We start from the raw sequence: 26,318 nt of genomic DNA, 5'->3' as shown, positions 1-26,318 counted from the left end.
GTCGCGCTGGCAGAATGACCAGTGGGTTATGCATGAGGAAATCCCAGAGGTTGAAGAGACCATGAAAGTTGAACGAGCGGCAAAACGTCTGGTGATGGAAGTCCAGGTATGTTTGGCTTGACCACTTGATCTTGCTATCCAGTCAAATTTTCTGACTTAGCTTTTTTACATGCAGGACTTGATGAAGACCGCAAGGTACCGAAAAAAGTGCTTCGACCAGATTGAGGGGATCACAGCAAGCAATAGAGAACTGGCAGCCGAGGTGGAACGCTTGCGCCACCAACTTGAAGCCGCCAACCAGGAGAGGACAGAGCAAGAGGCATAGAACCAGAACCTAGTCATCCAACTCAGTAACAAAGAGCAGGAAAAAACAAGTAAGTTGTCATTTTATCATAGCAAGTGCATGACATGTGTTGCTGCATTGTTGGTAGTAATAGCTGTAGTGCAGGCTTAGAAGCCGAAGTAGTCCATCTCCAAGAGGAGAATAGCCATGTGGCCGTAGAGTGTGGTCGGCTGAAGGAGGACAACAAGAAACTGGCGCATGACCAGTCGCAACTCTGGGACCGCACAACCAAGATGAAGGAGGAACTGAAAAGTAAGTGTTCTAGACCACCTTGCTCACTCTGTTGCCTGTCTTATCTTGTCATGGTGTGACATTTTAATGTCTTATGCGATTTGTAGTTTTAAAAGTCAATGCCAAGAAGCATCTGGAAGCCGTGATGAAAGATCATGACGGCTGGAAGGCGCGATGCCTAGAGATCACCGAGGATCAGGACACATGGAAGGACCGGTGCTAGGAGATGGCAACTGGCATCATGCCCGTCCTCGACCTTATCGACCTAGCGCTTATAGAGGAAATGCCAAGGACACTGTAGCTTGGACTGGTCGAGAGATGCCAAAAGGCATGGGGATGGTTCCAAGAGTTTGTAAAGGAGGCGGGTGAGTACACCGGTGCACATGTGCTAAGCATGGTGCGTGCCCACTACCCTCTGATCGATCTCAAGCGCCTGGAGGCTGGATACCCGAAGGAGGTATGCCCAGACAAGGCCAAGGAGCTTCGGATGACCCAGCTGGACCTGTCTTCAAAGATAATTGGTGATATTAACCTGTGTGGAGGTGGGGCTGCACTTGTATAGGGTACACCATCAACAAGTCAGCTAGAAAGGCCATCAATTGCGAGCCAACCATCAAAACTTGCGGTCTCGACCAGCCAGACATCGGTGGGGCCATCCTCTTCAGCTCGACCAGTACAAGAGTCCTTGAGACTCGAGTAGGATGTCGGGAGCAGCGAGCAGCGGGTGCCGCATGCCCCGACCAGCCAATAGAATAGGCTAGAGCTGTAGAAGAAGGACATAGTTGTGTTATTGTAAACTTGGACCTCTTCAGGCAAGCTTGTAATAACGTAACGGTATATCATCATAAGCTTGTTTGCTTTGTATAAAACGTATTTAAGCTTGATACTCATGTTGGTGTAACTAAGTGAGAACATGTTAACGGTCTATTTAGTTGTACCATTTTACTCGACACGTCATCCTAAAAAGTTTGTATGGCCCTAATTTGTCATGTGGTCGGAGTGTGAGGTGCATGACCTGTGCACACGTAGACACGGACAAGTCAAACCAGCAGGGACCTACCGATCACCCATAGCGTAGAGAGCGGATCCCGTGCACACGTTGGGAGGAACCAGAGACAGGGCCTGCTCCGAAAACCCTAGAATGAATGGTGGTCGGCTTTGACTAGCTAAGTTAAAATAACCGTAAAATTCAAAGTGACACATTAGAGTGGTCGGAGAAATCATAATAGCTTTATTGAATTAAATCAAAAGTATAAGAGGAGTACATATCTCAGTAGTTAAGCATAGAAACGTCTAAGCTTGTCGATATGCCATGAATTTGGTACGTCCGTACCGTCTAGGTGAGCTAACCTGTAAGACGTTGGCCGTGTGCCTTCCTTGATCATGAAGGGTCCCTCCCATAGGGTTGTGAGTTTATGGACACCAGCCTGATTCATCTTCCACTTTAGGACCAGGTCCTCGACCACAAAGAACCACTCTTTAACATTCTTGTTGTAGTACCTACGCAAAACAGCAAGGTATTTGGCTGTACGTACGCAAGAATCGAGCCGTTTCTCTTCTGCACTATTCACTTCTAGCTCCCGTACTTCATTGACCTTGCCTTCATTGAAGTTCTCTACCCTTGCTGATCTAAAAGCTATATCTGCTGGGAGGACTGCCTCAGCACCGTAAACCATAAAGTATGGTGAGACGCCGGTGTTATGACTGGGCTGAGTTCTGAGGCCCCAGACCACGGCTGTTAACTCTTTGAGCCATCTTCCAGGAGCTTTGTCATTTTCTCTGTACATCCTCTTCTTCAATGCATCCAAAATCATGCCATTGGCCCACTCGACCTGTCCATTAGCTCTAGGGTGCGCCACTGAGACGTATTTTACTACTATGCTCCTTTCATCGTAGAAGTCCCAAAAAGCGTTCCCGGTGAACTGAGTACCTAGGTCAGTGATGATGCTGTTGGGTATGCCAAAACGGTGGATGACCTGGTCGAGGAATATGACGGCCTTTTCTGAGGATGCCTGTACCAGAGGCATGTATTCTATCCACTTAGAAAATTTGTTGATCAGCACAAAGACACATGTAAATTTCCTAGGAGCCGGCTTGAAGGGCCCGATCATATCCAGTCCCTAGCATGCGAAGGGCCAAGAGGCTGGTATTGTCTAGATCTCATGTGCTAGTATGTGGATTCTCTTGGTGAAGAACTGATAACCCTCACAGTGGTGGACTAGCTTCTCTGCATCGGCTACTGCTGACGACCAATAGAACACTGCTCGAAAAGCCTTACCGACCAGCGTTCTTGAGGCCGCATGGTTGCCATAGGAGCCAGAGTGGATTTGGTCCAGGAGGTGTTTGCCATCTTCCTAGGTTATACACTTCATCAAGATTTCCTCCTTTACGTTCTTGCGCCATAACTTGCCATCGACGAGCAGATACTGCTTGCTGTGACACATCAGGCGCTCGTTTTCTATCCGATCAGTGTAACCGCTACCATCTATTTGGTACTTGATGAAAGGTATTCTCCAGTCAGGCCCATGAGTGGTCGGAGGCGGCTCGGTGGTGCTCAACGCCAGAACCATAGCCACCAATTGCAGGTCTAGAGGCTTGTCAACTGCTGAATCTTCCTCTTCGATAGAAGGCGTGAGTAGGTCTTGGATGAATACGCCATGTGGGACTTTGGCTCGGGATGACCCTAACTTTGACAGCGCATCCGCTACTTGATTTTTGTCCTAGACCACATGCGTGTACTCGATGCCATAGAACCTGCCTTCCAGCTTTATGATCGATTTGCAGTATGCATCCACCTTTTCGCTAGTCGTGTCCCAGTCCTTGTTGAGTTGGTTGATGACCAGAGCCGAGTCTCCATAGACATAGAGACGTTTAACGTCGAGCTCAACCGCAATGCGCAAACCATGTAGGCATGCTTCGTATTCGGTGACATTATTAGATGCTGGGAAATAAATTCTGAGGATGTACCGGAGCTGCTCCTTGGATGGTGACATGAAAAGGACTCCTGCTCCTGCACCATCGATGTTGAGAGAGACATCAAAGTACATCGTCCAATACTCATCGGACCCCAGAGAGGCAGGCGTGCTTAAGTCTGTCCACTCGACGATGAAATCGACGAGTGCCTGAGACTTGATTGTAGTACGGCTTGCAAATTCCAAGGAGAAGGGGCATAGCTCCATTGCCCATTTGATGATGTGCCCATTCACATCCTTGTTGCTAATGATGTCTTGTAGCGGGTACTTAGTCATGACCACCACACGATATCCATCGAAGTAATGTTTCAACTTTCGGGATGTTATCAGTATGGCGTAGATCAACTTCTAAATCTATGGGTACCTGGTCTTGGACTCATTGAGTACCTCACTAATGAAATAGATTGGTCATTGTACCTTATAGATGTGGCCAGGCTCATCGCGCTCGACCACCATGGCCGTGGAGACCACTCGATTAGTAGCCGCAATGTAAAGCAGGAGTGTTTCGTCTTCTCTAGGAGCAGTGAGGACCGGAGGTGACGTAAGGTATTGTTTTAGTTGTGTGAAGGCAGCATCTGCTTCCTCCGACCACTCAAACTTTTCAGATGCTTTGAGCAGTTTAAAGAACGGTAATCCTTTTTTGCCTAATCTTGATATGAAACGGCTGAGGGCGGCCATGCATCCGGTAAGCTTCTGAACATCCTTCACCTTTTTGGGTGGCTTCATGTCCAAGATAGCTTTGACTTTCTCTGGGTTAGGGTGTATGCCATCATGACTGACGACGTTGCCAAGTAGTATGCCAAAAGGAACACCAAAGATGCACTTTTTTGGGTTTAATTTCCACTGGAATGTGTTAAGGGCTGCAAAGGTGCGTTCTAGGTTATCAACAAGGGTATGTGCTTCCTTGGTTTTGACAACTATATCATCAACATACGCCTCGACGAGGTCATCTTTTATCTCGTCTTTGAGGCAGGCCTATATAGCACGTTGGTAGGTAGCCCCGATGTTCTTGAGCCTGAACGACATGGTCATGTAGCAGTAGGCATCGAAAGGCGTGATAAAAGATGTCTTGATTTGGTCATCCTTTTTGAGAGCGATATGGTGATAACTAGAGTAACAATCGAGAAAGGAAAGCAGCTCGCAACCGGCGGTTGAATCTATGACCTCATCTATGCGAGGTAAGCCGAAGGGGTCCTTAGGGTAGTGTTTGTTGAGATCAGTGTAATCAACGCACATTCTCCATTCATTATTCTTTTTGCATACAAGAACTGGGTTGGCTAACCACTCTGGATGATACACTTCTTTGATAAATCCGGCTGCCAAAAGCCATATAACTTCTACCCTAATCGCCTCCTTTTTGTCGTGAGCGAACCGTCGTAGCTTCTGCTTGATAGGTTTGGCCTTGCCATTGACATTCAAGGAGTGCTCGATCAAGTTCCGAGGTACACCGGGCATGTCAGCAGGTTTCCATGCAAACACATCCACATTGCTCCTCAAGAACCTAACGAGCGCGTCCTCCTATTTGGGATCCAGGTTGGCCCTGATAAGGGCCATTCTGCTGGGATCACCGTCGACCAGTTGGATCACCTTGTGCTCCTTGGACTTGATGTTCTTGTGTGGAGCCTCGAGCTCTGGATCTCCAGGTGGTCAGCCGAGGTCTTCTTGGCATCAAGCGTGGTCTCAGCCATGCAGATAGAGAGGTCGTGAGCCTCTACTATTTTGAAGCTGTCGTCCTCGCAGGTATAAGCTGTGTATACGTTGCCCCTAAGGGTTAGAACTCCTTTCTCAGTGGGCATCTTGAGCACCAAATACCGGTAATGAGGTATGGCCATGAACTTGGTGAGCGATGGTTGACCAAGAATAACATGGTAGGTGCCATCGAAGTCAATGACCACGAAGTTGATGTAGTCGGGGTGGAAGTGGTCTAGGGTCCCAAATTGCATAGGTAGTGTGATCTGCCCAAGAGGAGTAGAGCTCTGTCTAAGGAGAACACCCCAGAATTATGCCTCGTATGGTTTGAGATCCGCCTGGGTTATCTTCAGGGTGGGCAGACTATTCTTGAACAGTATATCGATGGAGCTACCGCTGTCGATCAGCACTCTGTCGAACTAAACCTTGTTGATACAAGGATCGAGGACCAGGGGAAAACGTCCTGGCTCAGGTATTGCGGCCCATTGGTCCTTTCTGCTGAAGGAGATCTCGCGGTGAGACCATGGAGGGAGCCGTAGATCGGTGAGGAGGTTGTTGGTGTTGGCCACGTTCAGGCAAGCGTGGGCGAGCAGCTTGCGTTCTCGTTTGGTCTCGATGGACACTTTGCCTTCGATGATGGTGTGCATGTGATTGGTTGGCTCGACGTACTTGTGATGGGGATCTATGTCTTCATCGTCGTTGTCCTTGTTGCGCTGTTCCTCTGTGTCGTTAGGCTTGTCGGATGTATCTGGAGCCTATTGACACGTGTAGATAGACTTGAGGATGCGGCAATTTTCCATGGTATGGTTTGACTTTGGATGGAGCTGGCAGGGCATTTTCAATGCTTTAGCATAGTCGTCTTCATAGTTACGACGTCCGCCACCTTTTTTTAATGGTGTTGACCTCACCGTCGTCTTCCCGAGCATGCTTGCCCCTGTAATCGTCACGGTGATTACGCCACTGATTACGTTGGTCGCGGTGGTTGCGGGAGTCGTTGCGCTGGTTGCGGCCGTCAAAATTGTCGTTCCGACCACGGTTGCCGCGGTAGTCATCGTGGTGTGGGGGGTGGTTGGAGCGTGGAACCCTTGCTGCTTCTTCGATAATTATCTTTTTAGCGTCGTCGGTGTCCGCATATTTCTTAGAGGTGGCCAGGAGCGCCGTAACCGATTTAGGTCTCTTGCATAGGAGCTTGTCCCTTAGGGCGTCGTGGAAGCGGAGGCCAGTGATTAAAGCCTCGATTACCTCGTTGTCGGAGTTTGATGGGACCTTGATACGCATCTCCAAGAAACGTCGGACGTACTCGCGCAGTGGCTCATATTTGTTGCCGGGTTGCTCGCAAGTAGCAATGAAGTTGTCAATGAAGGCTTGCTTAAGCTCTTGCCAAGAATCAAAGTAGTTCACCGGCAAGCTGACTAGCCATTGGTGACCTGCATGGCCAACAGCGACTAGGAAGTAGTTAGACATGACGTGCTCATCAGCCATGGCTAATTTGCACGCAGTTTCATAGAGCATGACCCATAATTTGGGGTTCTCCTTGTCGTCGTACTTCTAAAGTTTCTCGAGCTTGAAGTTCTTGGGCCATATGACTTGGCGAAGGTGTGGAGTAAACTGCTTCAAACCTGGTGGGCCGTGGGTAGTGTCATATTCCATACGGCGATAGCTTTCGTGGGATGCACGATCATTAGCTCTCTGGTTGATGCGAGCGCGCAGATCATGTCCTCCGAGGTAATGGCGGAGATCGTTATTGCCATCGTGGCGATCTCGATTGCCATCTAGATTAGCCCTGCGACCATGGTTATCGTGGTTGTCTCAGCGGTTATCGTCCCGGACATCGCGGCGGTTGTCCTCCCAACGGCGGTGGTCATCCCGACCACCATCATGGCTACCATTTCCGCCTTGACGGTTGTCTAATGGGTCATTGTTGCGCGAGCCACATTGGTTGGGTGGCTGTGAGCGACTAGAGTACTGGTGGCTGTGGCTTGACTCGACTGAGACGGATGGAGCCCGGGCTTGATTTATAATCTCTACGGTCTGGGCCATAGCAGCCGTCAAATAGGCTTGTATTTCATCATGAACTGCTTGGGTTTCCGGGGTGTTGCATAGCCGTTGCATTGTTGCCATGGCGATGGCTACGTTGGCGCTTGGAGTCCTGAAGACCTATTTGTCCCCCACCCTGTCGAAAGCATTGTTAAGGTCACGTGGCTGGACCCTTATGCGTCATGCCTCCTCTTCTGCTTTAGCTTCGATTTGCCGACGATTAAACCGATCAATATTGTGTGCCTCACGTGCAATCCTTTCTTGTTCTGTTTTGCCAACTGCTGGCGGTCCACCATTGCTGACAACATTGATCAGATCCCCTCGCCTTGGTGGGAAAGATGGGAATTGTGGGAACCCCGGGGCATGGTCTGGGATATCCAGATCGTATTCAACGCCTTCATCATCGTGATGCTAGAGCTCGGTGTGGACAGAGGCATTAGATGTGATGCCAGACGAGGAGCTAGAGTCACCCTCTAGGACCGTGTGGACGGATCCTTCTTGATAATCCTCAATCCGGATCATGTTGACGAAGTTGCGTGGCTTTGGCCGAGGTCGATGTACAAGACACAGATCTGAGCAGCGCTGCATATTATATGTGTAGTTGGAGGTAGCGTTTCGTAGGCCATAGGGCTGGGCTTGGTAGTTCTCCATCGAGGCTTCGTACTTGAAGAGACGGAGACCTATCGTGGAGGCTGGCCGGCGACAAGCGGAGCACCCTTCAGGAGTAGATATGATCACAAGATCTGTACCAAGTCATGTAGGACGACTGGCCTGAGCAAGTCGGGTAGATCTATTGTGGGAAGTGGTTACCTGCTCATTAGGTTGGCTTTGAATTACACTTACTAGAGCTAGGGTTTCAGTGAGTTTGGTGCCAACCCGATCGATGGAGTCGAGCAGGCCGGTGTTGTCGATTTGCTTCCCTTTGTAGCGGGGAAGCAGACGACGGGTTGTCGGCATGGCTAAAGATGACACAGGCAAGGTCAGAGCCAGATGTACTATGGTCAGAGCCAGATCCATTGTGGTCGGAGCCGTATCCACCGTGGTCGGAGCTGCATCCACCGTGGTCGGAGCCATAGCCGATGTAGGTGAAGCAGTGGTCGACGCAGATTGAATCCACGCCTCCTCCATGGTCATGGCAATGAAGTCGTCGGAGCTGGTGGTCCAGGTGATCTAGCCAACGGTGAACATGAGGCCATTCAATGTAGCCATGGAGCCGGAGATGATAACCATCTTGTTTGCTTGGAGAGCAGTACGCACACCCCCTACCTGGCGTGCCACTGTTGATGAAATATGGTCGGCAGTCTACCTAGGGGTATGCCCAAGGTAGTAGATTGTCGGCAGACAGATGCGCAAGCTACAAACAAGACGGCGATGCAAGACAGACATGAGGTTTTATCCAGGTTCGGCCACCAAGAAGGCGTAATACCTACGTCCTGCGTCTGATTGTATTGTTGTATGTCATTGAGAGATGTTTTTTAGAGGGGTCCCCTACCCACCTTATATAGTCCGGGGGGCAGGGTTACAGAACTAGAAACTAATCCTAGCCAGTTACAATTGCCATAGGTGGCCGGATAAGGATTCCTATTCTAACCGACCAGGATCTTGCTTGATTGCCAAATCTGTCTTGACTCCTTGCGCGGGACTCCGAATAGGTTGGCTGGGCCACGTGTCGTCTTTTGGTGGACCGGACCCTCTGATCTGGGCTGGCCCAAGCCTAGCTGTAAGGGTATAGGGGTTAATACCCCCACACTCACTCTCTTTACTTCACCACAAACTAGTTATCAAGCTCTTTAGTGTATCTAGTTGTGAGAGCTTGTTAGTTTGGTTAGTGTGGCTCTTTAGCTAGCTTTTGAGAGCACACTAACTTAGTGTAGTGACATAGTTTTTGTGTGGATAGAAACTACATAAGCTAGAATTGTGGTAGGTGGCTTGCTATTTTAGTAGGCTAGTGCAACACTTGCTTCACCTCATAATTATCTAACTGGTTTGTTAAGTGTTGTTGTAGAAATTTTTAATAGGCTATTCACCCCCCTCTAGCCATTAGGACCTTTCACCTACACGTGCTACAGGCTCCGCGCTCTGCATTATGGAGCTCGACAGTGGCTCCTTAGTCACGCCTGTTCCTCCTACATGTTCACGGGCTCCGCACTCGACGTTATGGTTAATGGGCTAGCTAGGGCTAGAGACTCAGCTACACACTAACTATTCAGGCGGTTTATATTAAATGCATCTTCACACCAACTGATCGCCGAGCTACATATGCTATTTCATTGCCATTGCTGATTTTTCTCTGGAGTTCATATATCTTTACATCATGTACTACCCATTCTATATGTTTGTATTGTAGGATCATCGTCCAGGTGATCAGACCACCTGGTGCTCAGACTTCTCCACCTTTCAACTGGTCAGACCGCTTGGTTCATGGACTCCATCGCCGACCAGTTGATTGGATTGTTCGTCGGTTGCTTCTTATCAATGCTCACTTCACCACCGACCAGTTGACCAGACTGTTCGTCACTCATGCTTCATTGCCAGCTACGTCGGTTACTCCTCGGTGCTCGGATTCTTCATGCTCGAGGACTAAGTGGGCACAGTTCACCGCATGGACATCGCTAGCTGCGTCGGTGCTCGGACCTCGCTAGCTTCGCTGGGAACTCCTCAGTGCTCAGACATCGCTAGCTATGACAGGGACTCCTCGGTGCTCGAAACTCGTCGGCTTCGCTGGGGACTCCTCGGTGCTCGAATATTGCCAGCTACGCTGGGGACTCCTCGATGCTTGGACCTCACCAGCTTCACCAGGAACTCCTCGGTGCTCGAACATCACCGGCTACGTCAAGGACTCCTTAGTGCTCGGACATCGCTAGCTACGCCGGGAACACCTCGGTGCTCGAACCTCGCCAGCTTCGCTAGGAACTCCTCGGTGCTTAGACATTGCCAGCTACGTCGAGAACTCCTCGGTGCTCAGACATCGCCAACTACGCTGGGGACTCCTTGGTGCTCGGACATCGCCAGCTACACTAGGAACTCCTCGGTGCTCGGACATCGCCAGCTACACCGAGGACTCCTCGATGCTCGGACATCGCTAGATACGCTAGGATCTCCTTGGTGCTCGGACATCGCCAGCTACATCGGGGACTCCTTGGTGCTCGGACATCACCAGCTACGCCGAGGACTCCTCGGTGCTCGGACATCACTAGCTACATCGAGGACTCCTCGGTGCTCGGACATCGCCAGCTATGCCCAAAACTCCTCGGTGCTCAGACATCGCCAGCTACGCCGAGGACTCCTCGGTGCTCGGGCGTCGCCAGCTACGTCGGAGACTCCTCGGTGCTCGGGCGTCGCCAGCTACACTAGGGACTCCCTTGGTGGTTGGATCTTGCTACATCTCATTGATGTGCTATCAAGCTGCTCCATGCTATTTAGATCAGGGCGCTGATCTTAGGCAGCACGTCTGGGGTCTAGATACTCATGTCAGACGATGTCGGCAAGCTTTTAGATTTCTTTTTCTTTGACCCTGCTACAAGATTCATTCTGCATCTTCCAGCAGGCTCGGGGACTAAGTGGGCACACTTCACCTTGCAGTGAATGTGCGCTTTTTGATTTGGGGCTCTGCCTATGGACTAGTTGCCTGCTCGGTCGGTCTTTGGCCTTTCTTCTACTTTTTGACCCTAGTAGCACATGACTACGTCACCTACTATTAGGCTCGAGGACTAGCTGTGGGGGTATGGCCCCCGGTATCCACAAGACAAGACATAGGCCACATCATCAGAGGTGGCCCGGCCCACAAGATCAAGGCGTGCATAGCATTGATTGACGTGCACCAAATATGATACTTTCCTTATAACCCTACCCCTCTAGAGTATATAAGGAGAGGCAGGGGTCCCCTAGTCGACATCTTCATACATGCAATATCATACGATAGCTAATACAAACCAACAGACCACAGGAGTAGGGTATTATGCCATACAGATGGCCTAAACCTGTCTAACTCATGTGTCTCTGTTACCTTCTTGTTCTTGATCAAACACTTCTCTGTCGATCAATCTAGCTTCGTGGTATACCCCTCGGAGGACTATCGATGATATTCTATCGACAGTTGGCATACCAGGTAGGGGGTGCATGTTGTTTCCTTATCGAACAAGATAACTTTTTCTATAGGCTCTTCGTCCCTCCCACAGCCTGACCAGATCTTCATGATCGGATCCATCTCGTGGATCATCAACACTGATGGAGTCGGAGAGCTCCTTGAGCTGATGCAGATCAATTCTATGCTGATCACCCCCACACATGTGATTGTAGATCTGATCTCAGAACCGCCTCCAAGGTTGCCTTCATCAGTGACTCACCGCCCGCTTCCTCACTACCAAAGGAGGCGGATCAACAACAACAATCTGATCGCATCCATCGATCGGCTTGGTCTGAAGCTCGCCAGTTGCCTCTTCATCGCCAAATTGGCTCTAGACACTCTAGTTGAGTGCCGACCAGCCTCCGATCCAGATCTATCAGAGGCTGCTCAAAAAACTCCAGGGGCTATGGCCCTACCCTTTGGGTTCACCAATATCGCCGGTGCTTACCAAGATGCTCTAAGGGGTAGATTCATCGACCAGGTTAGAGACGTCCATCCTCTCACTGACTAGATAGCGCCATACATCACCGACCAGACGTTCTATCTAAAGCTAAGTCATGCTTTAATATTTTTCTAAATATTCTCCAGTCTTCGTATATCGCCATAATGTTTCTCCGAGCTGTTTTCTCTATGTTTGCTATCTAAACAATTTTCTGAACCCCCAAACAGTCATGTTGATGCTCGAACGCCTCCAGAGACGGCCCTGTCTCCGGCTCCTCCCTACACATGCTATGGGCTCCGCCCTCTGCATTATGGGTGGTCAGCAGCGGCTCCTTAGCGACGCCTATTTCTCCTACATGTGCACAGGCTCTGCGCACGATGTTATGGTTAATGGACTAGTTAGGGCTAGAGACTCAGCTACACACTAACTGTTTGGGCAGTTTATATTAAATACATCTTCACACCAACTGATCGCCGAGCTACTTATGCTATTTCATCGCCATTGCTGATTTTTCTCCGGAGTTCATATATTTGTACATCATGTACTACTCGTTCTATATATTTGTATTACAGGATCATCGGACCACCTGGTGCTTGGGCTTCTCCACCAATCCACTGGTCAGACCTCTAGGTCCATGGACTTCATCGCTGACCAGTTGATCGGACTGTTCACTGGTCGCTTCTACTCAATGCTCACTTCACCGCCGACCAGTTGACCAGACTATTCGTCATTCGTGCTTCATCACCAGCTACGCCGATTACTCCTCGACGCTTGGTTTCTTCGTGCTCGAGGACTAAGTGGGCACAATTCACCTTGCGGACATCGCCAGCGACGCCGAGGACTCCTCGGTGCTTAGACATCACCCGCTACACCGTGGACTCCTCGGTGCTCGGACATCGCCAGCTACGTCGGGATCTCCACGGTGCTCAGACATCGCTAGCGACGCCGAGGACTCCTCGGTGCTTAGACATCGCCAGCTACATCGGGGACTCCTCAGTGCTCAGACATCACCAGCTACGCTAGGATCTCCTCGATGCTCAGACATCGCTAGCTACGCTAGGGACTCCTCGGTGCTCGAACATCGCTAGCTACACTGGGATCTCCTCAGTGCTCAAACATCGCCAGCTACGCCGAGGACTCCTTGGTGCTCGGACGTCGCAAACTATGCTAGGGACTCCCTTGGTGGTCGAATCATGCTACGTCTCATCGGTGTGCTATTAAGCTACTCCATGCTATTTGGATCAGGGTGCTGATCTTGGGCAGCATGTCTGGGGTCCTGATACACGCATGTTAGATGATGTCGGCAAGCTTTTAGACTTCTTTTTCTTTGACCCTACTACAAGATTCATTCTTCATCTTCCAACAAGCTCGGGGACTAAGTGGGCACACTTCACCTTGCGGTGAATGTGCGCTTTTCGATTTAGGGCTTCGCCTGTGGACTAGTTGCCTGCTTGGCCGGTCTTCCGCCTTTCTTCTACTTTCTGACCCTAGCACCACATGACTACGTCACCTACTATTAGGCTCAGGGACTAGCTATGGGGGTACGGCCCCCGGTATCCACAAGACAAGACATGGGCCACACCATCAGAGGTGGCCCAGCCCACAAGATCAAGGCGCGCATGGCGCTGCTCGACGTGCATCGCAAGATATTGTATAGTACCAAATAGGATATTTTTATTATAACCCAACCCCTCCAGAGTATATAAGGAGAGGCAGGGGTCCCCTACTCGACATCTATAGACACGCAATATCATACGATAGCTAATACAAACCAACAGACCACAGGAGTAGGGTATTACATCATACTAACGGCCTAAACCTGTCTAACTCGTGTGTCTCTGTTGCCTTCTTGTTCTTGATTACATGCTTCTCTATCAATCAATCTACCTTCGTGGGATACCCCTCAGAGGACTGCTGACGATATTCCATAGACAAAGGGGGGATCAATTAAAACTTGAAGCACACAAGTAGGGGGAGCAAGCTCATAAACTTGTATGTTTCATCTGTATGTGCATTACATATGTTTGCTTGCATGGCACAAGTTTTAAATTTCATATCCTTGCTTGTGTGGTGTATGCTAGATAGTAGAAAATGGTTGATAAAATGAAAATAGGCATGCATAGGATGATAGCTAGATATTCACATGCTTTTTCAAGTGATACTAGAGCCTTTCTTATAATGTTGATCTCACGAGGTATCTAGTGTTTTTGTTTTTACAAGTGGTATCTAGCAAATCATGGTGCTAAGGATGGTATTATTGGCTACTCTAATTGGTATCACGCTTCAAAGGTCCATTCTTTACACCTTAGCATCATTTGGTAGACATTACTTCCCCACACTTCCTAATCTATGCATATGTGCAAGCTTTCAAATCCAAACTCTTAGCACATATATAGGAGGAGCTAATGCTACCAATTTGGGTTTATGAAACTTGTCCATATCCTTTACACATGGTAAAATGCTTGGGCAAGCAACATGAATCCAAGATAATTTTATTGAATATCTTTGAGAAAAGGTTGTCATCAATTACCAAGAAGGGGGAGATTAAAAGCCCTAGTTTGGTTTTGGATAATTGATGAAACCTAGGACTAACCTTTGATCTAAGTATGTGAATTAGATAAGGTAGTCCAATCCAAGTGATGGAGCTAGATGATAGTCATGGTGAAGGTGACGGTCACAAAAGAGATGATCAAGTGCTTCACATTTAGAAAAGAAGAAAGAGAAAAACAAAAATGGGCTCAAGGCAAAGGTATAATGATAGGAGCCATTATTGGTTTGCACTCAAGACACCATAGAGGGTGTGAGTGATTTAGGATCGATAGTCGTACTATAAAGAGGGGAAATCTTTGGCTAAGCAGTTATCGACCACTAGGTGACATGATTCTTGCATATGCATCAGGGACCTAGTGTGCTAACAATTAACCCTTGTAAAATGCTTTGAAAATTCTAACACACGAGCACATGAGTTGTACACACTGTGGTTAGCAACTTGGAAGCAAGGGTGAAGCAGTTGAGGAGATAGAAAAAGAAAAGGAGGTGAAGGTTCTAGACCGGACACTGGACCGAACCATGACCAGGCACGTCCAGTCAATTATTTGTGTCTTGGCCGAGAGAGCCAAGCTCGATCGGACACAGGACCAAACTCAGGGGCTGAGTTCGGTCATGACTGAGCAGTGAAGGTGACGCATGGGTTCACGAACGGACGCATGCAAGGGTGCATGACCGGACGCACAGGGCATGCGTTAGGTTAGGGCTGACATACGCTGACATAGGCTTTGAGCGCAAGCGGTGTGAGGACCAGACGCTGGGCGTGTTTGGTCTTGAAAAATGCTCTCTGGATGCTATCTAGAAATGATCGGACGCTGCGTTGCGGTGTGTTTGGTCGTATGTAGAGGCACGTCCGTTGCTTGGCTAGCTTAGGCACGCAATGGTCAAATTTGAATAGGGCGATGTGGTAGGTGCTGAGTGGCTCGAAGGCGTGACTGGACTCAGTGACTGGATGTAGGGCAGCATCCGGTCAATGCATCTGTTGCCCCTTCGACAGCCCAACGGCTCTTTTGAGCCAAGGGGCTCTATAAATAGACCATAGTCAGCTTGGGGCTCACTCTCTTGGAACTTTGACATACTTGACATCCTTGTGAGCCTAAGCAAACACCTCCCACTCATCTCCATCATTGATTCATCATCATAGTGAGATTGGGAGTGATTTCTAGTGCATTTGCTTGAGTGATTGCATCTAGTGGCAGTTGGGGATTGTTGTGGCTATGGATTTCTTGTTACTCTTGGTGGTTGCCGCCACCTAAACGGCTTGGAGCAGTGGAGGAGCATTGGCACGAGTTGGTGATTGTTCGTGGTCGTCTCCCGGTAATTGTGAGGGGTCCTGTGCCTTCCCCGACGGAGCACCAAAGGCAACTCTAGTAAATTGCTCATGTCATTGAGTGACCTCACTTGTGGGTAGGTTCTTGCGGCGTCCATTTGTTGGACTAGGTTTGTGAAATACCTATTAGCTGTCGAACCACCAAGTGTTGGTTGACACAACGGGGACTAGCGCGCCGGTAAGCACGTGAACCTCGAAAGAAAAATCGTGTGTCATCTTGTGATTGGATTTCTCCCGGTAATTGATTGGCTTTCATATTGTGATTGGTTCATTCCTCAATGCGGTGGTATAATCACCCTACTCACTCCTTTACATTCTTGTAAACTAGTTGTGTAGCAAGCTCTTTAATGTAGCTAGTTTTGAGAGCTTGCTAACTAGCTTAGTTTCACCTAGTGGAGCGCTTTAGTGTAGTCTTGTTGAGAGCGATTAGTGAGTAGTGACTTAGCTCTTGTTGTGTGCTTAGTGATCATAGTAACTAGAATTGTTTGGATAGGTGGCTTGCAACCCCTATAGAGCTAGAGCAAATTGTATTTCTCCGTTTAGCGTACTTACAAATTGCTCTATTGATTTTGTAGAGTTTTAAATAGGCTATTCACCCCCCCCCTTTAGCCATCTTAGGACCTTTCACAGTGCCGCCACCGTACGCCGTGCCTTGACGTAAGGAGCAAGCCCTCGATGACCATGCCTGGACGTGCTGACAAGACCGGAAGGATTGCTATCCAAGCTTACTAGCGTCTCCCTCCCTCAAGCTCCTGACCACTTGGGTCGGGAGAACCCCACACTTCTGCGTGTAACCTGGCCTCGCGGCTATATAAGGGGAGCCAGGCCTTCTTCCCAGACAATCGATTTCTCCTACCTCGAATCCCTTCTACCTGTAGAACCCTAGCTTGTATACCCCCTGTTGTAAGCCATTTGGAGCACTTGAACTTGAGGAACACGTACTCGCAGTCTCCGGCACTGGGCATAGGGCTTTGTCCCGAACTAGTATAAATTCCTTATGTCTTGAGTGCTAGCCATCGATCCCCTTGAGAAGCACGGCGCTAAATTTACTCGTCGGTTCTCAAAACACCGACAACTGCTATCTATCCTAAACCCAATTGTGCACTCTATTGCACCTTGGTTGGCAAAAGCAAAATAATCCATATCATATACCTTTGCCTTGTGGCTTGCTTTTGCTCCAACTTCTCTCCATTTGATGAACACTTGCATGTATGTGAACTTGATATCCATCTCCATCACCTCCTATGTCTTGCTCATCACCATCAAGTGGACCCTAGCTAAAAATACTTAATAAAAGCATTAGTCCACATGGCTGGCACTCAATTTTCAAAATCAAACTTGGGTTTTCGGGGAAAGCATCTCGAGAACGCATGAAAGGATCAAGAGATAAAAAAAAGGAAAGGGGAGAGGATCTGCTCCCGTTTCTTTTGAGGAGACAGAGGATAACAAAGGGTATTAAGAGGGAGAAATTAGAAAAGATGATGAGAAAGGGGGAAGTGTTTTTACCTCTCAATCTCTTTTAAGATAGAATACAGGGAAAGAGGGTTGTTTTATTAGGCAAACTGCTTGAGTTGATGCTTGCAAATGTGTGTTAAAATTTCTAGGAGATTCTTTCTTGTAGAGGGCCGCAGCCTTGCTATTGCTGCAAAAGCAATTGTATGATGATATACCATATGGTTTGCATCATAAATACTTCCTTCATCCGAAGAAGATATGATTCTAGTTTTACTCTTAGTCAAACTTTGTAAAGTTTAACCATTTTTTATTAAAAGTATAGTAAGAAGTAGTTATTTTGAAAAATATTTAATGATAAATCTTGTGGTATTTACTTGGTATAAATATTGATATTTTTTATCAAATCAACCAAGCTAGCGTGAGATGATTTGACCGCCACCGAACTACACCCTCCATCTCAAAAGAAATGTAACTTTCGCCTTCCTAAGAAGTCAATCTTATTAACTAATATTCATTATGTGTAATAAGTATTACTCCCTCCATTTCAAATTATAAACGCTTTGGCATTTCTAAATACATAGTTTTTGCTATGTACCTAGATATATATTTTGCTTAGATACATAATAAAAGCAATATGTCTCGAAAATCCCAAAACATGTTATAATTTGGAATAGAGGGAGTATTAGACTAACCATAAAATATGTTTGCGTAATAAATATAATTGAAAATATAAATGTTAATATTTCTCTATAAATTTAATTAAATTTGAGATCATTTGACTTCTCAAGAAACGAGATTTATATATTTTGGATTGGGCGAGTAGAATATCTTAACCGTTGGCGTTCTCAAGAAACGAAATTTGATATATTTTTCTATAGATTTTTTTTTGGGCAGAGATAATATCTTAACCCACCTAGTACATCATCATCGTGATGCGCCACTCCTCAGAGAGGCTCAGACTACTAAAGAAAATCGAGTATCACCATTTGCCCATTGGCGTTTCCGGCTACTTTAACGCACTGGCCGCTCTTGCAGAAAAACACACAACAGACTGTAAACTGAAGCCCCTGGCCAGGCCCTATCCATCCCTTTCAGCACAGCACAGCAGCGCAGCCAAGGAAGACGAAGCCCAAGGGAGAATACCCGAAGCAGCTGCCAGCATGGAGCCACAACGAGGAGACGAGCAGCTCGCGCGTGCGGCGGGCGGCGGCGGCGGCGGCAACGACGACGCCGGCGCCGCGGCATGCCTCTGCCCCGCCGCCATCTCCGGCGCGGCGCGGGGTCCTTTGCTCCCACCACGTCACGCGCTGGAGCAGGAGGTGCTGCGCCGCGCCGGGCTGCAGCTGCACGTCGGCGGCGGCGGCGGCGACCGGCGCAGGGAGCGCAAGATGAAGAACCGCGAGTCGGCGGCGCGGTCCCGCGCGCGCAGGCACGCGTACGTCAGCGAGCTAGAGAAGGAGGTGAGCCTCCTCCAAGCCGAGAACGACGAGCTCAGGAAGCTCTGCGAGGAGGGAACATTTTCTTGCCTGAAGCGTAGTAACAGTATAGCCAGCCGCATTTGATTTCTTACTCTTAGAGGTGTGGGTGGCTGGCTCATTTTATTTGCTTTGCCCCTCTGCATCTGCACGCGCAGCTGAAGGAGGCCGCGGAGGTGGCGGCGCCCGCGACGAGAAGAGCTCCCCAGCTGCTGCGGAGGACGTCCTCTGCGCCACCCTAGCCTCTGCGTTGCATCCATCCGGTCGTTCGTCCCGGTTTGGAGAGGCGTGGTTGCCATTTCCGTACGGCCGGCGGCCGGGGCGGCGGAGAAGGATGATGGAAACGGAGGACAGGAGTGGTCGCTCGCTCTGCCCATCTACCTGGACAGAAATGGTAAACGCCGGTTCCTCAAACACACCGCGATTCGGGGAAGACGCCGATGAATGATTGGATGGAGGCTGCTGGCCTGTGTGGACTGTGGCGGCGGCAGGGGAGTAGGGTAGAGCTGGGTCCGGACTGGACTGGCAATGACTGGCCGGGTGCACGCCCCACAATGCACTGTGACATGAAATGATACTGTAATGCGAGATGCTGCCTGTGACCGCAAATATTCGTTTGCCCATTTTCGTTCTCTACCCTTTACGTTTCTTCGTCGTCCCCACTCATGGCTGGTGGCCATTGCGCTCGCGTGCTCGCCAATAGCGTTAGATTCACGTGCAAGTACTAAAAATAAACGGTCATGTGGTCATCAATGGACCGCCCATGCGTTGCATCTATCATCGAAACAGGTACGCATGCACACCTTCTGTCAAAAAAATGTTGTTGCAGGGTGTATTTAGTTACCTAAAATCCAAATCTGACAATATATAAAAAGAAGATTCCCCGTCACATCAAATTTGCGGTACATACATGGAGTACTAAATATTAATGAAATCAAAAACTAATTGCACAGTTTGGTTGTACTTTGCGAGACGAACGTTTTGAGCCTAATTAGTCAACTATTGGACAATTATCACCAAATAAAAATGAAATGCTACAGTTTGCAAATGATGCAAGAAACTTAAGGTTTGCTTTAAGTACGGATGGTATGAATCCTTTCGGGGAGCAGAGCAGTAGTCATAGCACTTAGAAAGGGGACACTAGTGAAGAAAACATATATTGGTACGCAGGACAATTATTTTAATAAAGCATACTATACAGTTCTGCAAAACTCCTCCTTGAATTATTTTAATAAAGCACACTATATAGTTCTGCAAAACTCCTCCTTGGTGGATCCGTATATCGAGACACATAAAGAGTTGCTCCGATCCGAGTTTCTAGAAAAGTCTGAAGCTTGGATTATGCGTCAGCACATGAAAACTTTTAGCGACTGGTTGCGAAAAGAATGCCAGGGTGATGAGACTAAGTGGAAAGGGGACACTAGGGAAGAAAACATATATTGTTATGCAGGACAATTTTTTTTAATAAAGCACACTACACAGTTCTGCAAAACTCCTCCTTGGTATATCCATATATCGAGACACATAAAGAGTTGCTCTGATCCGAGTTTCTAGGGAAGTCTGAAGCTTGGATTACGCGTCAGCACATGAAAACTTTCAGCGATTGGTTGCGAAAAGAATGCCAGGGTGATGAGACTAAGTGGAAAGGGGACACTAGGGAAGAAAACATATATTGGTACGCAGGACAATTTTTTTAATAAAGCACACTACACAGTTCTGCAAAACTCCTCATTGGTGGATCCATATATCGAGACATATAAAGAGTTGCTCTGATCCGAGTTTCTAGGGAAGTCTGAAGCTTTGATTACGCGTCAGCACATAGAAACTTTTAGCGACTGATTGCGAAAAGAATATCAGGGTGATGAGAGTATTGATGAGAAACTGTATTTGTTGGTTAGGCAGCCATCGTGGCATATCCTCACATACAAAGGGTACAAGATAAATGGAAATACATTTTACACAGTAGCCCAATATAAAAGAAGCACCAACCAAAACAGTGGTGTCCGCATAGATGCCACCGACCCTAATGAAAATAAGCAAGCATATTATGGCCGCATAGAGGAGATATGGGAACTAAACTATGCACCTACTTTTAAGGTACCTTTGTTCAAGTGCCAATGGGTAAAGATGACTGGAGGCGGGGTAGCAGTCGACAACCAGTATGGAATGACAACCGTGGACCTCAACAATACTGGGTACAAAGACGAACCATTCTTCCTTGCCAAGGATGTAAATCAGGTGTTCTATATCAAGGACATGTCTACAAAACCGAAGAGAGGGAAAAACAACAACGACCCAATCAATGAGCCAAAGCGCCACATAGTTCTTTCAGGGAAAAGAAACATCGTCGAAATTGAAGACAAGTCAGACATATCAGAAGATTATGAAAAGAATGACCGAATTCCACCGTTCACAGTGAACAAAGACCCAAGCATCCAACTAAATGATGAGGACACTCTATGGTTACGACGCGATCATAACCAAGGGATATACGTTAAGAAGAAGTTCACTACTGTGCCGCTTGATATATATAGTGTATTCATATTTCTATCGTGTATTCATATTTTCTACGATTTAAATGAATTTTCTGCTTGACGATGGATTTCCTATGGAGAATGTGTGATGAAAAAACAAATGATCAATGTCAATAAGATGTGAAAACTAATTTCCTGTCAAAAAACAATACTTCTAATGATTTTAATTAAGTAGTACATTTTTGCATGGTGAAAATTATGATTATTATTTACACTATGTTAAATATTTATACGGTAAGACAAAAGAGTTTAGGTTACAGATTTTTCTTATGTACAATAATACAAAACCAGGTCCCAAAATTCTTTTTGTAATTTTTTTGCTAATAATTTATTTACTAGGCAATTAACAACTCTCTGCATATTTATATAAAAGAAATATATAAAAAAGGAAAAAACTTCTAGAAACTGGCGGGAAGCCAAACTGCAGCCCACCTTTACTCCTGGGTGGACCAACCACCCGGGACTAAAGATGGGTTGCGTTTTTGTGGCTCGCCAAAATCACCTTTACTCTCGGGCCGTGGCTACACCTGGGACTAAAGGTTAGACCTTTAGTCCCGATTCTAACCATCACCTGGGACTACAGGTCCCCCTTTATAATTAACCACGCCCTTATCCCTTTATTCTATTCCTCTCTGTCTCTGCCGCCTTCTTTTCAACCGGGTCCAATAGCTGCCAAGCCTTCTTCTCCGTCGCCTCATCTTTTCCACCAGATCGATCTAATCCAGTAGCGCCGCCGCCCCCAGGCGACCACCCTAGCCTCGCCTTGTCACGCGCGCATGCTGTCACCGGCCCCACGCGCGCACGCTTCTTCTCTGGTCGGCCAGCGCATGCCTCGCGTCGTCCTAGTCCCCGGCCCACCTCGCTCGTCCTCACCGAAGTGCCGGCCCTTCACGCCCAAGGAGGACGCCGCCATCGTCCACGCCCACACTGGTGCAGCTCCACCTCGAGGGCGCCGCAAGCGTGCCCAGCCTCTGCAGCTCAGACTGTGCTGAGGCCATCACCGACGACGGCGTGCCGCGCTACGACGATCCTGTCCTCGCCGAGACGAAGCGCATCAAGGCCATCCTCCTCAACAACCAAGAAAAGGTCCCTCCTCCTCCTCACCTCTGCAACATTCTGCCACCATCGTTTTTATTGTCGCCGGTTCCATTGGTAACTCACACTGAATCTTCTCTACTCTCACGTTGTTGCAGTCGGAGTTCGATCGAGTTGCTGGAGCTACTCCGGCGGCTGCAGGAGTTGGACCTCGTGTTTGACACCTTGGATGTGAGCCACCACCGCCACCATAATCCGTTTATGATAGATTAATTGTTCCAACCTTTTGTAATCGATGGATGTGTGTGCCGAGCCCTCGTGCCGGCAATCTTGTAATGCGATTTTGCGCTGAGCCATCGAGCTCAGTGGAGCATGGGCATGGCCCGGTGTCTCATCGTTTCCTCCTTTTTGCGTGGTAGCTTATGACGATGCCGACCCCCAGATTCGAGACGTTCGATGGCGTCCGTGACGTTGTAGTAGCAGGGCACGTAGTTCTCGTACTCGGGCGGGCATACCTCCGCCTCCTTGGCGTGGATGCCGCCGCCCGCGAGCTCGTCGATGTCGAGCAGGTCACTTAGAAATCATGCCTTTTATTTTTTAGAATTAATTTTTCTTTGAAATGAAAAACTTAGAAAATAGTTAGAAAATTGTAGAAAATCCGTACTAGTTGAACTTGCGGACCGTGTTCATCTCGGCTAGCATGTTCTCTGCCGAGCGGTAATAGACGTCAAGGAGGAGCTTTGATTCTATGAGGGAGAGCGGCAACGGTCGTGGAAGACCGTGTTCCCTTCCTCGTAGAATCGGAGCTCTTCCGTGGCCAAGTACAGTGTCATCCAGTTGAGAAATGCCCATCAAGATGACCACGTAAGCAAGGTCAACTAGTACGAAAGCTTACGTGATCTTAGAAGATGTGTGATGGCATGAGAGCGTGTGTTTTTTCTCAATTTTGTCGAGCAGGTCACTTAGAATTAATTTTTCCATGAAACGCCCGCAAGCTCGCCGATGTCGAGCAGGTCACTTAGAATTAATTTTTCCATGAAATGAAATACTTAGAAATCTTGCCTTTTATTTTTTAGAATTAATTTTTCCATGAAATAAAAAACTTAGAAAATAGTTAGAAAATTGTAGAAAATCCGTACTAGTTGAACTTGCGGACCGTGTTCATCTCGGCTAGCATGTTCTCTGCAGAGCGATAATGGACGTCAAGGAGGAGCTTTGATTCTACGAGGAAGAGCGACAACGGTCGTGGAAGACCGTGTTCCCTTCCTCGTCGAATCGGTGCTCTTCCGTGGCCAAGTACGGTGCCGTCCGGTGGAGAAATGCCTGCCGAGATGATCACGTAAGCAAGGTCAACTAGTACGGAAGCTTACGTGATCTTAGAAGATGTGTGATTGCATGAGAGAGTGTGTTTTTTCTCAATTTTGTCGAGCAGGTCACTTAGAATTAATTTTTCCATGAAACGCCCGCGAGCTCGCCGATGTCGAGCAGGTCACTTAGAATTATTTTTTCTATGAAATGAAATACTTAGAAATCATGCCTTTTATTTTTTAGAATTAATTTTTCCATGAAATGAAAAACTTTGAAAATAGTTAGAAAATTATAGAAAATTCGTACTAGCTGAACTTGCGGACCGTGTTCATCTCGGGCTAGCATGTTCTCTGCCGAGCGGTAACAGACGTCAAGGAGGAGCTTTGATCTACGAGGGAGAGTGGCAATGGTTGTGGAAGACCGTGTTCCCTTCCTCATAGAATCGGAGCTCTTTCGTGGCCAAGTATGGTGCCGTCCGGTGGAGAAATGCTCGCCGAGATGATCACGTAAGCAAGGTCAACTAGTACGGATGGTTATTTATTTAAACATGTTTTTGAGCTAGAATTTGATGGATATTTGATAACTTCAGACCTACAAATGTCATCTACACGTGTTACTATCCTCGAGGTGGCACGTCCTGCAGGAGTCATTTTATAGACATAGTTTTATTTTTTATAGATATATCTAGTGGTGTAAAAGCTAGATGGCTGACCCGAGAGACAACATGGATGAAGAAATGATGGATATTATCAACATCGGCACTCAATTTGCTGATGGTGAATAGCAGGATATAGATGATGGGAGTCAATATCTGGCTCTTAAAGATAACCAAGAAAATATTGTGCAAGAAAATAATGGCGGGGTATATATATTTGAATATCTATCATCTATTATGTGTACACATGATATTTATTTATTTATTTTTAAACGTAGCCCTCTGGCCGATGACCACAACGGTGAAAAACAAAAATATTCGAGGCCCGAAAAAGCCATTGGAGGGGTGCTATATAATATCGGAATTCAATATCGAGACAGGCGAACCACTTAGTCCACATGCAAGGAAATTCGTGCAACACTATGGGTGCCTTGTAAGGGACAGACTTTCGATCAGTGCCCGTGAATGGAAGCAAAAGATCAACGAGCCTCATGTTAGTTTTGTCTCTGATCTTGATAAGAATTTAATTTGGGATGATATCCTTCAACATTTCATGTTGCAAGCGGATGATTATGATGATATCAACGATGATGAATTAAAGGAGCTAGTTCAAAAGTGGGCTATGAAGAAGATGGCCACATAATTCTAGACTTGAAAGAAATTCCTATACACGAAATACGTCAAGAAAAACCTAACGCCCAATTTCAATACTAGTGGCCCGCTCGCGAAGTTGAGGCCCTACTGGAATGATTTTGTACAGTACAAGACATCGGAAGATGGTGAGGAACAGGTGAGAAGGAACCTAGAGAATGGCCGACAGAAGGTATACCACCACGGCATGGGATAAGGTGGCTATGCGACTGCCATTCCCAAGTGGGAAAAAATGAAAGCGGACATTCTTGCCAAGGGTATCACACCAGAATCACTCAATTGGCCCAAACGCGCAAAGAATTAGTTTTTTTGCTCATGGGGGAAGGCTGGACCTAGAGACCGGGAAGCTGGTTCATGGTCCAAAACTTGAAAGAGCAACACAAAGATTTTCTTATGCTCTACAAGCTAAAGCTATTGGTGTGTTCAGGCCCAATAGAGAGAAGGATGAACTGACATATGCCATCGAGACTGCTGAACACAGTGGCCGAATGAGAGGTTTAGGACGGAACATTTCTTGGGAGCATGGTTTCCCTAACGACAGAGATACCTACAGAAGCCGACAGAGAAGGAAGGATGAGGAAGCAGCGTGGATCGGCAGGTTGAAGGAATATGTTCGTGAGTCACGGGAGGCGTTGCTTCAAGCATAGGAGCGCGAAAAAGACATGCAAGCTAGAATGTAGGACGAAATCATAAAGCAAGTGCAAATAGCAATGTGTGTCCAAAGACAGGCATCAGATCTAGGAATCAACATTAATATTAGCCCCCCTAATCAGTTGAAAAGCAGCTGCACTTCCACAGAGTGGCCAAATCAAGATGACGTAATGCTACGTTTTCCCATGGATGACATCACTGCACCATTTACATCATGTGAGCTACATATTCTAAAAGGGAATGCCACAATCATGGTGGCTCTCGGTGTTTTTTCTCCTCCAGATCCTACCAAGACACCAAGAATCCATAGGGCAATAATACCACCTGGATATGTTAGCGTCTCAGTGGATAGAGTTAACAAAGGTTTTAGTGATATGGCTCTTGACATTCCAGGAGGTGATGGGGAGAAGACTCTAGGAGAAGCAGAGAAGACATTCATACTATGGCGCAAGCGCTACATCATTATTCCTGGGGTCTCTAGTCCACCGTCGCTTCCTCAACTGCCAGACAATAGGTGCGGACAAAAGTGAACGAAACAATTTTTTTCACTAATTTTCTATTGACATGCATGATTAATAATAATAATTTCTTATACCTAATTATTCTTTTTTTTACTGACACATCAGGGTCTCCGCCAACCTAAGTCCAATTATTCAATCTCCAGATCATCATAGTGCTCCGAGCAATGATTATGCAATGCCGCCACCGCCGCCACCTCCAAGGAGGTCTCCAACGCCTCCAAGGAGGTCTCCAACGGCTGCCCCGCCTCCCTTCATGACTAAGAAGCAGCCAGCTCCTAAGAGGTCTGCCCCACAAATGAAGCCGTTGGCCCACCAG

General features: G+C 47.5%; 1 protein-coding gene across 1 annotated transcript; it reads left to right on the top strand.

The window, feature by feature from the left end:
- Positions 1-18,215: 18,215 nt before the first annotated feature.
- Positions 18,216-19,244, top strand: LOC136473010 (bZIP transcription factor TRAB1-like). The gene is made up of 2 exons (XM_066470709.1): positions 18,216-18,632; positions 18,806-19,244. The coding sequence occupies exons 1-2, from the start codon at positions 18,333-18,335 to the stop codon at positions 18,887-18,889; spliced, it is 384 nt and encodes a 127-aa protein (XP_066326806.1). The 5' UTR covers positions 18,216-18,332; the 3' UTR covers positions 18,890-19,244.
- Positions 19,245-26,318: the final 7,074 nt, after the last annotated feature.

The sequence above is a fragment of the Miscanthus floridulus genome, chromosome 8, assembly GCF_019320115.1.
Source record: "Miscanthus floridulus cultivar M001 chromosome 8, ASM1932011v1, whole genome shotgun sequence".
Taxonomy (NCBI): domain Eukaryota; kingdom Viridiplantae; phylum Streptophyta; class Magnoliopsida; order Poales; family Poaceae; genus Miscanthus; species Miscanthus floridulus.
Note: the sequence above shows the minus strand (reverse complement) of the source record. Positions and strands in the feature narration are given on the sequence as shown.

Coding starts and splice junctions, on each gene's coding strand:
- LOC136473010 (XM_066470709.1), top strand. CDS start 18,333: ATGGAGCCACAACGAGGAGACGAGCAGCTCGCGCGTGCGGCGGGCGGC. Junction 18,633..18,805: donor TCAGCGAGCTAGAGAAGGAG/GTGAGCCTCCTC, acceptor CTGCACGCGCAG/CTGAAGGAGGCCGCGGAGGT.